At 41.6% G+C, this 14327-nt stretch overlaps 1 protein-coding gene across 2 annotated transcripts in view; it reads left to right on the top strand.

Moving 5' to 3' along the window:
• The window catches only part of ITGA9 (integrin subunit alpha 9), a 234529-nt gene that overhangs the window by 145688 nt on the left and 74514 nt on the right, over positions 1-14327 (top strand). For both annotated transcript variants that reach the window (XM_087767376.1, XM_087767382.1), the window contains exon 18: positions 4682-4832. In XM_087767376.1, the coding sequence (XP_087623502.1) occupies positions 4682-4832 (151 nt within the window). The remainder of the gene's footprint in view (positions 1-4681; positions 4833-14327) is intronic.

Below are 14327 nucleotides of genomic sequence, written 5' to 3' on the forward strand. Positions count from 1 at the left end.
CAAGACAGTGTAACCAAGCGGTGTAAAATCCAATAGCTTTACTCCCTGTGGGGTTGTTTAAAATTTTTACTTGCTTTGGATTTGTTTATGGGGCTGCTAGCTCTCAGTTTTGCACTGAGACATTGAATGAATTCCCAGAAGATCAGCTGAGGGTTTCAGGTTTTCACTGGCCCTTGACACTTAAGTATTTGCAAAACTACTCCCAAAGCTCAACTGACCCTGTAGCCTGTGACAAAATCCCAACAGGAGAAAGGTTTTCAGGGTTGATGTAAAGAGTCTGTGGAGACAAAATTAATATTCAAGTATCATAGTAACTCTAAAGACCAACCTTAACACTGGTTGGTGAAGGTAGAAATCTGTTTGGATCTGTCACAGGACCAGTGTTGTTGACTCACACCTTTTACTGATTTAACAGCAAAAGGTGGGACTCTCCTTTAATTTCATGTGATGGAGATGGAGGGCAGATTGGACTTCAGTTGTCCGAAGCATTTTTACCCGCTTGCAGTCTAACTGACCCCAGCTGTAACTTCCACTGTCCATTGAGCAATAGCAGTGATTTATCCGTGTAGGTGTTGATTTGCTGTAAGGAAAGAAAGGCTCCTAATATAAAAGAGAAAGTCGGTGACCCAGACTAACAGGGCAAGTGTGACCCCGTCACATTCCTTGCCCTATGTATGATCTGCGGAGGCTGAGAGGAAGTGCTAAATGCTTTTTCAATTTTTTTTTTTTTTAAATTCTCTCTAGTGCAGGAAATAGAGAAATACGTCCCTGCGTACCTTTTGGAATGCAGATTATGTCTCCCCTGACCCACGTTAATAAAATCACCAGCATCTTGGGGGGTGGGGAAATGAAAATTGCAGATCTTTTCAGTTTGCCTTTTCCAGCTGGTCTTTCTTCCCTTGCTGACCACAGTGCAATGATGTGTTGCAGGCATTAGCAGAGAACGTTAAAGCATGCAAAAAAGATGATACTTGTTTTATCCTGGAATTTAGTTTCCTTTTCTTAATCACTTTAAGAGGAAAATGTTAAAAATTTCTGTTTAGATTTGATGTGTAGTACCACGGCCAGTGAAGTCAAAACCGCGGCAGAAATTTGGAGCCTGATTTCAGAATTGCTTGTTACTTGCACGTCTGGGTTGTGTGAATGAAAGCTGCAGCTATTTAGTACTTCTGAATGTCAAACTTCTTTTGCTTTCCATGGAAATATTGATAGCTTGACATCCTTCGTGTGCCTGTACATGTGTGTGTATAAATGTGGTTACCTATATATACTGTAGGTAATATACATCTACAGTCTACCCAGAACTTTTACTCTGTTCATTGTTTGTGTGTGGTACCTGATGTAATGAGAAGGTGGTGTTCTGTCCAATTAAGTGATTATATCTCGATATTTTTTCCCCTTCTTGTCTTTCTTTTTTTTTTCCTTTTTTGAGTCTCTCTTTATTTTTAGCCTCTCCTCCTTCATGTGAGCAAGGTTACAAGGGCTGTGGTGAGGGTGTTGGTGGCTTTATAGTTCTCATCCAACAAAACATAAACTGAAAGCCATTGCTTTATTATGTTTCTTAAATTGTTTGACGTACCTTGTCGAGATGAAGGGGTGGCTTTAGTTTGTTTTCTTGTTTCTGACAGGTGACAACAGTTCTTTAGTTGACATATTTTCACTTGGCAGCTAGGCTGCTTAATGTGCGGCAGGCGCTGGAGGAGGATGGCACCGGCTTGGCAGGCTGTCCGTGCCCCATGACGTTACTCTCTCAAGCAGCAAACAGGGCCTGGGAGCTCCCCTGTGAACCGGGAGATTCCTAATCCTCTTCTCACTGCAAGTGAACCTGATTCATTCCAGATGTACACAGATTTAATGACTCAGAGAGCTGCTCTCTTAAAATGGGACTTACAGCACAATCTTGTATAGCCTTTCAGAGGAAGAACTGAACTCCTCTGCCAGTCTAAAATCAGTGAGGTTTTTCAGAGTTTATCAGTGTGTGAATTTTGTGTAGGAGCAACTACAGTGTGCTCTTAGAAAGTGAGTTTTCTTTCTCTGCTGAGGAAAATGTTGTTATAAACATAATTTTGGTATGATGCACTTTTAACAGAGGAGTGATAGCTTTAAAAAGGAGTAGCACAACCCAATGGTGTTTATTTTTACATTATTTTTTGTGGGCTTAGTTTTAAATGGGATTTCATTTTGAGTATTTTTTTATTATTCAGTAGGAAGGAGAGCATTCTTGATTGTCTTGACTTTACGTTAAATCTCAAAGTGCTGCTACTACCAATTCAGAGAGGATTCTGTAGCATGCATTGCATTTAGTATCAACCCTGCATAAAATAATTATCTTGTAATGTTCCTTTGCTTACTGAAGTGATACTTCCAGATTTTGCTAATGGGTTTGATAGATGCTGGTTAAGTTTTAAAGTGATTGCAAGAAGCAAGATTATAAAGTACATGAGAAATAATTAATTAACAGCAATAAATGGTTGTTTTGTTTCTTTGTTTCCAAATATACACTTTTGATTATTAGAAAATCCCAGCAGATTGTTTAGCATCTTCGTAATTCCCCTGCTTTTCAACAGTAAATGTTGAAGTTGGGGCCAAAAGGTTAAATGCTTCCACGTACTCTCATATAGTTGTGCCACTAATTTGGTGTTTAAAGAGCAACAACTCAAATGATTTGGACCTCTCAAACTAGTTTTGCGGTCGATCCTGTGCTGCATACACTTTTGCAAAGGTTTATTTACACTGATAGTTGACTATAGGAATAAACTGTAATGTTTAGAAAACAAAGTGTCCAATTATTGGTAGGGTTGGTTGGTGTCTGCAGTTGATTGTAAGCGCAAGAAAGCAGGCACGTTTCCTGGAGACTTATATGTGCTTCATAAGAAGCTGTCGTTGAACTCTAAGCTGTAATTTTGGGCTTAATAAATGAAGGTGGTCATAAATGAAGTAAGTACAGGAAACAAATATGCTATAAATATTGTCTGCATTACATGGAAAAGTTACGCTCACAATCCACAGCCATCAGCTTTAAAGCCTGAGTCTAGACCATCTTCCTCCAAACTTCTTTCTGACCAGAGCCCCTGGTTGCTTCGGTACGTACCTTTGGAAACCCACATCTAGAAACTTCTTGGCAAACACAGGGAGACGGAGCCCAGTGAGCTCTGCCTTTGGAGGTCTGGTATGGCTGTGGTTGGCAGAAGATGACGAAGGGTTTATAAGCATCACGTTCTCAGAAGCCCCGCTTTTATGCAGGTCTCTGGCTGCAGTACCATGAGCAAGGCTGGCAGAGGAGGGCTGGTGGCGATGAAGGTACAGGCTGCCTTTAAACACAGCTCACATCCTGCACCCCATGCATTTTCAGAGAGTTGCTGATATGCAGAGGAGCAGCGTGTGCCAACGTGTACGTCCCAGGCAGAGCCATTCCTTCATGGAACTTGGGTGAATGAAAGGTGGCTTGGTCGGCTATGGATTTCTCCATAGTGCCGTTGCGTACTACTGCGTGCACGTGTGTTGTGCGACAGCGTCTGGCAGGGTGGGTGGAGTGAGGGTACATTTCCTCAGAGGTGGTTCCTTCTTACTTTTGGGCTGGCCATCCCCTAGAGGAAATAATTGAGAGCATCTCCCTGCTGTGTGGCTGGAGGTCTCTGCCCTTTTCTGATCAGCTACTCAGTGTTGTCTCTGTGACACCGTCTCTGTTTCTCCAGGATGTATGAATAGTCTTAGATTCCAGTTACGATAACTGTAGCCAATTTGATATATTGGGTTTTTTTGCTTATTTTTATATTTATACCTGGTATATTTTGTATTATCTTTTACTGTACTTCTAGTTCCTAGACCTGCAGATCTGTGCACTGATATTATATTTCCTTGTGATTTATCTTTAGCCTTTATTCCTACTTGTTAGCTCATCTTCTGGACAGCCTAGTATGATTAAATATCAAATAATAAATGTGTGTGTATGAATATTTGTATTTGCCTCTGTGTGTGCATTCTGTGTGTGTTTGTAATCTGTGATGCCATTTTACAATAGTGTATTGATTCATGATATATAGCTGTTATTTTAATTTAATCATTCCCTTGGTGTTCCACTTATAGAAGATGACTCCATCCCGTTAGGTCCAGCATAAACACCTGAAGAAAGATTAGTCACATCCAGTGGACATTTGTTGTCATTTCCATACATTTTTCCACTTACACCAGTTTCTGGATTTTTATTTGACCCTCTTTTCCATTTTTTTTCTTTCCATAGCATAACTCTAAGAAGATTTTTCAGAAAGTTACTAGAATGTTAGAATAAGTTTGAATTATTGAGAGACAAACCGAAATAGTTTGTGTATTTGAATGTGGGCATAGTATCTTGCGCTTGTTGCATTTCCCGTCCAATTACTTTACAGTCTTCAACTATTTTATTCTCACTAAAACCATATTAACAATAAGTCACGTAAAATAGTTCCACATGAGGATCATGGCGTTTCCTTACAGTCACAAAAGGCAACGTCAGAACCAGGATGCAGGAGCTGCTCATTCCCAGTATGGCCCTCTGCACCATGCATTGGCTGTACAGCACATTCCTGAATTACTGACTGCCGAGCTTTTAACCAGCTTAGTTGTGACACTTCTGTAGAAGAAAGAAGGACCAGAGTGTGAAAGCTGCCCAGAGTTAAACCAGTGTAACTGTTTCTGCCTACAGTGTTGACGACAGAACTGCCTACCTGGCCCTGGGAGCGGTGAGGAACATCTCACTTAACATTTCCATCTCTAACGTTGGGGATGACGCCTACGACACCAATGTTTTCTTCAATTTTTCTGGGGAGCTCTTCTTCATCAAAATGTGGCAAAAGGTAAGAAAGGCCAGTCTCGCTGTGAGCAAGTCTCTTAACTTTCAGCCAATTTAATTGCAAGATGTAAGTACAGGAGGTGGCCTGGTCCACACTGCTGAGACATTTGGAAGTTATTTCTGGTTATGCTGGGCTTGAATTTCTTCCAGTCTCTTTACTGAGTCTTTTTCTTTTGTGGGTTTGATCTGTGTAAATTACACCCTTTGTGTTTCTGTAGAAGACACAGCACTGTTATTTGGGGTGCACTAATGAAAAAGAATGACTGTTTGGTTGAAGTATTAAGGTATTAAGAAGTAGAGGGAGACTGATTTGGAAACTGATATAGAGTACCAAATGGTGCTGAAATACAAAGGGTGCCTCTAGTTTGAGTGCCGCCACACTGCACTCAGCAATCCTGGTCGTCTCCTGACCTGGGCTCCTAGGTTTTCTCCTCACTGAAACCAAGATATAAGGGTGTTCTTTGCTCGTGTCCTGGTGCAAGTTTGGGTTGTGGCCAGGGCACGTCACTAGATCCAAGAGATCAAAAGTGCTTTTAATTTCACCTGCATGGAGTCAGGTGAATATTTTGAGTTTTAGTCTCTTTACATTTAGATTGAAATACTTGGATGTTTTCATTAGTATGAGTTCATTTAGAGATAAAGTTGTTGAAATACAAACACTGAATTGAACTTTTTGCAAACTGATGGCCACAAAAGCTGTCTGAATGCGAGTAATGTGAAAATAATTGTGCAAAATGGGAGCTGTACTATCGTAACAACATTCTGTCTGTCTGTCCCTGCTTTTCACAGTTGTTTGTCTCTCTGCTAGAGCTTTGCTTTGCTTTGTAAGCCATAAAAGCAATATTATAAACAGTAGTACAACTGTCGCGAAGCACGGGGTTACCTCGGTCCATTGAACCAATGACATTTTGCCATTATTTGTCATGTTATATGATAGATTTTGGTTGTTATAAACCTCTTAAATTAGCTCATTACATAATAAAACAAAATACAATAATTTCTTATACATGTTAATTAGCTTAGTGTTCAGTTTTGACTATTATGTTTAATACAGTTACAAGCCTCAGAAAGTTGTCTTTGTATTATAAGCTTCATTTTCAGACGTTATGTACTGCAAGTGTACAGTTTATCAAGAGGAAAAAAGCAGGGGATAAAATAGAAAAGCCTTACGCCAATACGCAACTTCTCCTTAATGGAAGTTTTATGTGAAGACTTTCAGGGTCTGGCCCAGCTCCCATTGAAGTCAGTGGGAGGGTTTCCATTCCTTTACACTGGAAAAGAAACAAAACTTGATGCATGTTCTTTTAAAAGGTTGTTGTGGGTTTTTTTTTTTTTCTTCTGTGCTTACATGTTGAATATTTTACACACACGGATGAACTGGAGCACCAATTGCATTCGTTGTTCTCCTTGGCCAACACTGTGAGGGAACAAGCTGAAGATGATGTGCTGTTTCCCTTGGTATTTTACCTTGAGCCTGGGTCTATAGCAGACTTGAAACATCTGTGCTGAATGCTGCCTAGAAGGAGCAGTTTCTGGAAGCAGATGACATTGTTGTAAGGTTATCTCACTATTCAGTGTGTCTTCTGCTAATAGAAGCTAGCAGTTCTTTAAAAAAAAAAAAAAGCTTAAAAAAATGCAGCACACATCAAGGAAGCATGTAGGCTTCCTTCTTCCTTAGGTCTTGCAAACAGGATCAGGGTATAGTCTGCTGTTATTCCACTGTTCTTGTGATTGATTTGATAGGGTTTGGGGTTTTTTTCTGATCATTATTTTAGTAACAGTTTTGAAAAACCGATACACAGGGCTGTGTTGGGCTATTTTACTTCCTCTCAGTCAGCTTTTGCTTTAGGACAAACTAATATATTTTTGGCCTCACTATTTGTCCAGTTGGGAAACTGGATTATGACCTCATAGCCTCAATTACAGTGTTACGTTTTCCCTAAGCTCTTTGAATAATGATTTTTTTTTTTTTTTTTTTTTTAAGTATCACAGCCTCCATGTTTCATAACCTACTCCCATCCCTTGACATCTATGCATAATATGTACTGTGCATGTACTTTAAATAGATTTTGTTTCTGGTTGAACATTGGCCAGGCAAAAATCCAGAACATAAAGCCAGAATAAAAATGGTGGCTCCTAAGATTTCCCTTAGTGGAGTAATTTTGAAATCAAAAGAGCTTCTTGTTGTGGGAAACTTTCAGCAGCAACTGCCTTTCAATAAGTAACACTAGAGTGGAAGAGAATGGTCTCTTCCATGTGGTTGCTTGATCCTTTTTCTGCAAGGTGACTCTGAGAATGATGATTGCGTGGTGGGCTTTCGTAACCTGTCTCTGGAGTCCTTTCAAGATGCTGTGAGTCCCCTGTGTGTTTTCCCCGTGTCCCCACTGGGGACGTTTCTAGCAGATTCAGTGCAGTTTTGTTTCTTTCTATGGATTGGTTACCATGAGACCTGACAGTGCAAAAGTTTAATGCTAGTTTGTTGTTTTGGGTTTTTTTGTTGTTGTTTTTTTTTTTTTTTTTTTCCAACAGAGTTATTGAGACAAAATGCCACATCTTGTGTTTGAAAAGAAACAGGGTGGCCTAGCTCAGGGATGATGATGCTAGCATTCCCTGAAGGGTCTGAGTGGAGCTAGCCCCTCTCTCCTTTCTGGAGACTGAGATTTCATGAGACATGGTGGATAGAGACACTACCTAGAGAACAATCAGCCATTGAATAATCTCCCCAGGGAAGTGGTGGATTCCCCAACACTGGACACTTTTGAGATTCGGCTGGACAGGGTGCTGGGCCATCTTGTCTAGATGGTGCTTTTGCCAAGAAAGGTTGGACCAGATGATCCCTAAGGTCCCTTCCAACGTGGTATTCTGTGATACCTGGCAAGGCTTTGCCGCATCTCTGTGAGGTGAAAAAGCATTTACTGACTGATATTTAGGAGACTCCAACTATTCCACTGTTTGATTTTCCTGTTGTCCTGCAGCCAGTGCTCCCCTCCCCTCTATGGACAAAGCCCAGAGTTTTTTTTTTCCATAGCTGCTGACAGACAGTCCTCTTGAGAGGCACAGTTTGTGGCACAGGCTGACTTCTCGTTCCTGCCTGCGCTCCCTGTAGCGCTTTCAGCTCTCTCACCACTAGTACCCTTTGAAGGGGCTGTCTTCACCAAGGTGTCACTGTCCTTCTGCACTCAAAGCATCCCTCCGCCCTTTTTAAATACAGGGGGACTTTTCTGGGGAAATGGGCATGTAACTATAAAATACCAAATCTGTTAATTGGTGAAATTCCTGAAGACTTAGGATACAGGTGTGGGTTTCGTCTCTGGTAGCTTAGTGTGCATATTCTTTTCCTTTGTATTTACATTTACTGTCTTACAGTTATACCAGTTATTGTAACTCCTATTGGGCATGATAACACGTTGTTTGTGAAACTTATTTTTCAACTCCTAAATTTGGTGGGGTTAAACTGTTGAAATGAGAAGCCAATTACAATTTGCATTGCTTATTTAAAAAAAAAAACATTCAGCTAAAATGACAAAGTCCTTTCAGGGCTGGGCTGAGGCTGGGTGTGTTTTTCCGAGATTGGTGAAGACTGGACATTGATACAACTCCTGTGCAAAGTTTCAAGCTCTCACTCTGTGAGAGTGGGTTGTTTTACAGGTGCATGGAAGTACTGCACTGCAGTGAATTTCAAAACGCGTCCACTAAGAAAAATGTTCCTTTTGAAATACAGAAAGATTTAGTCATGTTCTCTTTAAAAAAGAAAAAAGAGAGAGGGAGAAAGACACCTCACGTGTCCGCTCAGATCTTTTTCTTTACTATGTTGACAAAGAAATTTTAGTCCCCTCTTCTGCCTAGAGTAGATGTTGTATTTTTTTTTTTTTAATCTTTAAGTTTATTGTCCCATAATCTTAATTCAGCTTCAGGACAGCATCCTACTTCAGAGTCTGAAAAATCCACTTAACAGAGGTGATACCACTTTCCTATAGAAGAATGCGGAGTGCTGCTGTGTGCTGAGTCTGGAAAAAGAATAAAAAGCTATTGCTACTAATTTCTACGCTGTTTCACATCTATTGGAATTGCTTCCTGGCTTGTGATGCTTTGCTGAAAATGCTTGTCAGCAATAGGCACTTTGCTAACTGTTCGTTAGCTGCTGTTGAGCGCAGAGGGGTATTTTCAGTATGGTTGCAGAAAGAGCACTCTAAGCTTGCTGGCAGTGGTAGTTAATGTGGTGTAGGGCAGAGCTATATCTTTATTAAATTAGCTCAGCTATGGCATGAGATTTTATAGCAATAGTATAAAAATAGCATATGTAACATAATAATAGTAAAAACAACAGCAATAACCCGATATGTATACCATTAATCTCACTGCCCTGCAAGGGCTGGCGGGAATCTGTCAGCTAACCCCATTTCAGTGTTGGTTACGGATAGAGTAGGTCAGGAAATCCCATTGCTGACCATCATTTCCAGCCGTGGATTGTTCCTAAATTTCGGACAGGCTCCCAGCATCCCAGGCCAGCTGTGTATAACATTCCTGCTGCTTCTCACAGCAGCTTTCGCAAGCAACAGCTGAGTGAAGTTAGCGGGGCTGAGCCAGGGCAGAGTGAGCAGTGAGGTCATGGTTTCCTCAGGCGCAGTCATTTCCCATGATTCCTGCCTGAGCGTGTACCTGAAACGTTGCTGTTGAATATTGCTGATAACCGGAGTCATGCTGCTTAAGGGCTCTGGGTGTTTTCTTCTGATGAGTAATGAGGTACCGTCTCTTTCTGGGTTAGCAGGGAGGTCATGCAATTTAGATACGAACTCTTTCTTCCTCACTCCCAGAGTGCTTGCTGGCATCTCTTGACTAGCGTTGCCCAGAAGAGCCGCAGACACAGGCAGAGTTTAATTTTTTCCAAATTGGAAATTCTCTTACACCAGTTTCCCATACTGCTCATATTTTCTAACTGTTAAGGCTGGCAGGGGCAGGATACTGATAGGGCACAAAAGCCAAAGACACGTGCCCTCTTTTGGATCCAGCTGTGCCACTGGAAGAAAATTTAGGTTCTGGGTATCCGTTATGTCTCTCTTTCCAGCAGTTACTGCCCCTTTGGATCCACTGGCAGACAAGTTAATGTGATCAGTCTCGATTCGCATCCAGCTGGTTAGTAGAAACCTTTTAAATTAGTGGTTTGATTTAATCCAGCTGATTCTGCATGGAGTGAGTTGGACTTGCTCCTGTAAACCAATCTGCCTGAGGGTCAGAGGGGAATGATGCCAAGTAGCGTGGAAGCTGTGACCCCTTGCGCTGATACAAGTGCATCTGGAAGATTGCCCAAGCCATATATCACTTAGGTGAGGGGATTTGAACCCTTTTGCCAGGAGAGCTTTTATAGCCAGGGCTTGGGAATATGAGTAGCGTGGCAGTAACCACACCACATGCTGCCTCTCCATTTTTGCAAAACTAATGCCTAACTTTTGCTCCAGAGTGCACCAAAACATTTTGTATCCCTGGAGTAAAATTGTCCAATTTCTTAATTGGGAAAAAAAATACGTGCAGTTCAAGCTATCTGACTTCACTGTTTATTTTAATTTTCTTTTTCTGTGAATGCTCCATGAAAACCTCAACATTTATGCTTCCCTAGGGATAAGTAAGGAGCAGCACCTTTTTCAGGCCAGGGGCTGTTAGAGCCATCTAATATTCCCCTGCTCTTAGCAGGTAGGAATTGAAAGCTAGACTTTTGATCCAAACTTTCCACTTGGGATTCATGCATCACTCCCATGTTCAGGGACTGGATATTGGAGACTGGGTTTAGTTGTGTAATTAGTACTGATCGGAGTCTTGTAAATTTTTCTCCTATACTCCGATTTATCATGTATATCTGAAAGAAGTCTTTGTTATTTTTTCCAACAAATTAACTTGATGAATAGAATGAAAAATCCCTAAAGTCTTTTGGCAAAATCCCAATTGGAATAAATGATTCAGAAGCCATGGTTTTGAAGGACTTCAGATCTTGTTCTGCTCAGCGTTGGAAGAGCCTATGTGAGTTTGATTGCTAAACCCTGTTTTCAGGAGCAGCTTAACACTTAGAAATCTCATTGAAGGTTGATAGTGCATAAGGTTCCAGAAGCCTAAATGAGTCCGGCCTTGTAAAACGAAATGCAGCTAACTCCAACTAGCTTTAAAAATCCAAGTTTTTGCAATCTTAAGCTACTTGCAGGGAAACAATGAGTTGCAGTGGGGGATCACCCCAAGCGTTTCCACAGAAAGCAGCAGAAACTTCAGATTCAAGAAGACAGGACTTTTGATGATATGCCTGTTTCTTTCGGGCGAGGTTAGGCAGAGTAAAAATTTATTTTGCAGTACAAAAATGTGGTGTAAATTTTTGTGAGGATTTGGGAAGGGGGAAGATCGTTGGTTGTTTTAAAACAGCTTGCGATTAGTAAGCTGTTACCAAACATCTCTGTTTTTAAGGACTTGATGGTCTTGGAATAACATATGTGACCAGATATACTGAGAAGTTTTATGCTGATCAGGTGGGGCTGTGCTCTGGGTTACGTGATGTGGAAAGTGTTTGTCCTGGAAGTAGCTCATCATGACTCTTAATTTGACTGCTTATGTGTATATATATAGTGGTTTTGAGGAATAGCGTGGGATGCTTTGTGTGGCTCAGATTATTAAGGGAGGTTTTATTTGACTGCCTAGCCCTGCTCTTCCCTTGGGGCTGCAAGGGGAATGGTTTTCTAAAGGAAGAACAGCTGTGTAGACGAATACAGTCATGTGAGATGTACTTTTTGTAGAGGCTAGAAGGCAGCCTGTGCTATAGCAAAGCCTGTTTATGGTGAATCCCACCCTACCTGCTGGTGTACCACCCAAGGTGGGGTTTCACCATGGCTAGGCACCAGCGGGGGTCCTGGTTTCAATCCAGGTGAGGGAGGGAAAAAGATATCCAAAGCACTGAAATTATGAGACTTCCTCGAGGGGATGGAGGAGGGCTCCCTGGGCCTCAGGCAGTAGCTGCCCACCCCATTTGGGTCCCTGTGTGGCCCATAGCTCACTGGCCAACCTGCTTCCCCCTTTGGAGAGGGCTTTGGAAAAGGGATTCAGCTGCCTCAGTTGCCGAGATCCGGCCACCCCAGTCTAGACTGTTACCTTGATAAACTGCATTGCTAGGAGAAATGGAAAAACCCTTTGCAGAGGGTAGAGCTCAGTATACAGCAAGCTCAATACACTTGGTCTTGGATGTGCTTATTTAAAGGCTATGCTGTCCCTACGGAAAGATCATGAGTGACTTTCCTGTGTCCCAGTGTCTCTCTTCATTATCATATTCTGCTCTTAAACTCAGTGGAGAGAGACTTGCCAACGTTTGAGGTGAAAAATCTATGGGACAGGCATTGTCTCCTGTGTTCTTAGGATGAGGCTTAAAATTGTCCGAACTTTGACATCCTCTGCAAAAGACTTAAGTAAGAATTGATTTGCGTGGCTTTCAGTGGCTTTCATTACAGCAAGAAATGGGGGTTTGTTTTTGTTGTAACTTGAAGCTTAAAGTTTATCGAGTTTCTGGTACGAAAGGTCAATTCTGTTCTTGCAGGAGTTTCTTTTGGTCACTTTTAAGACAGGCAGCTCAAGATGGTGCCAGAAGATAGATGATACCCCGAGTGGAAAATCCAATCGAGTTGTAAACAAATAGATATATGTTTACACTATATATAAACAAATATATATTTTTTTACATTATATGTATGATATACTTGTATACATATATATGTATGTATTTACACTGCTTAGTCCTGTGAGATGTTGTAGTCATGATGCTGTATGGCTGGAAGTGGTGGCAATTGCTCTCTTTCACCTAGTTGTTCAGATTTCTCCTGTGATGCTGATAGGATCTATAAATAAAAACAAAACCCTCTTTAATTAATCTTAATAAGCACAAGGCATGATCCTGCAGTCATACTTCAGGCGTAGCCTCTCTGAAGTCAACAGCAGTTTTGTCTGTAGACAGACTTAAAAAAACCCAGCTGCACAGTCAAAAAGATAAATAAGGGTGTGAAGAGTTTTTAGCTGAAAATCCAAGGAGGGGCCAGTGCTGCTTAAGAAATCACAAGCTTTCCTTTCCTCGGGTTTCACACCGCGGCCCTGGGATTTTCTGACTCTCTTGCGAACTCCCGGGTTTCTTCTGGTGTGAAAGGAAAGTCCCAGGCTTTTTTTTCCTTTCTATTACCTCTCCCTCTTTCTTGCTCATTCTTTGCTCCTTCCCTTCCTTGAGACACATGGTGGAAAAGCTCTTAGGAGAGCCTTGATTTCTTCTAGGGAACTAGGTAAGGCAGGCTCCCTCCTCCCGGAGCAGCTGACAGTCAGTGACGTAACCCTGGGTTCAGCTGGCATCAATCTGTGCTCCTATCAGCAGAAGCAGCCACGTAAACCCCCTGCTCCGAAGGAGGCCCTCGGGCCCCAAATCTTTTTTTTTTTCAGAGAGGGAACTTCCTATGGCGTTTCATCAAAACCAGAGGCGTTGAGCAAGGCGGGGAGATGCGTTTCAGCTGGCTCCATTGCAGGCTCCAGGAGCGAGTGGGGGACCCCCTCTCTGGGCCGTCTCCATGGACCCCCCGCCCAGGCAGGCTGCAGGGGATGCTAAGCCAGGCGCATTCCCAGCCGGCAGCGCTTTTGCAGCCTGCCTTTGGGAGGAGGCCAGAAAACCTGCGCTTGACTTTTGGCTGTAACCATCTGCAGAATAGTAACGCAGTGATTTCCACTTCGCAAGGGAAAAAGGAGGATCGCACTAAAAAGCCGCTCTATAAAGCAGAGCGGCACCTCTTAAAGTAAAGCCTTACAAGTGAACTGCTAAGCTTTTGTTTTAAAAAAAGAAAATACATATATTAAAAAACCCTGTTTCAATATCCCAATGCAGTAGATAATGGATTATACCTTTGCAATTCAGCAGTGTCCCTATGTTATGTAGTATTTATCATGTCATCAGGTCTTTCGGTGGAAAAAGCCCTGATGTCCCTTGTGTTCGAGTTTCTGAAAGAGAAAAACCAAAACCCCCAAACCTCTGTGTGTTTGCAAAAGGCATTTCCTGGGGTTTCACATTTGGCTTTGGTTGTTGGGGATTGTACGTTGAGCTAAGGTTTATTAATTCCAGGAAAATACCCAGTGCCAAACTCATTATTATTGTTATTACCTTAATATTATTCTTTACACTTGAAAATTACCACCAGGGAAGAAGGGGGAGGGGAGGGCAAGGCCTCATTTTATTGATTGTATTTTCTCATCCAGTTTGGGTTTATTTTTTTATTATTATTATTTGTGATGTTTTCCATTTGCCTTTTCATTGAACTATGTGTAGTTGATGACATTTGAATTTATTTTCTGAACTTGTTATGACTTTAAGCTTTTCATTATAACACTAAGAGCAAATAGCTGTGTTGCAGTTGAATACACCAATATTCAGTATAATTGATGCCTTACACACAGAAGGCTCTCTTACAGTATATGTAGGCATATATTGTCCGTGCTTGCAGAAATA

Source organism: Nipponia nippon, unplaced genomic scaffold (genome assembly GCF_047370975.1).
Source record: "Nipponia nippon isolate SJK-2023a ecotype South Korea unplaced genomic scaffold, ASM4737097v1 scaffold_1, whole genome shotgun sequence".
In the NCBI taxonomy this organism is placed as follows: Eukaryota; Metazoa; Chordata; class Aves; order Pelecaniformes; family Threskiornithidae; genus Nipponia; species Nipponia nippon.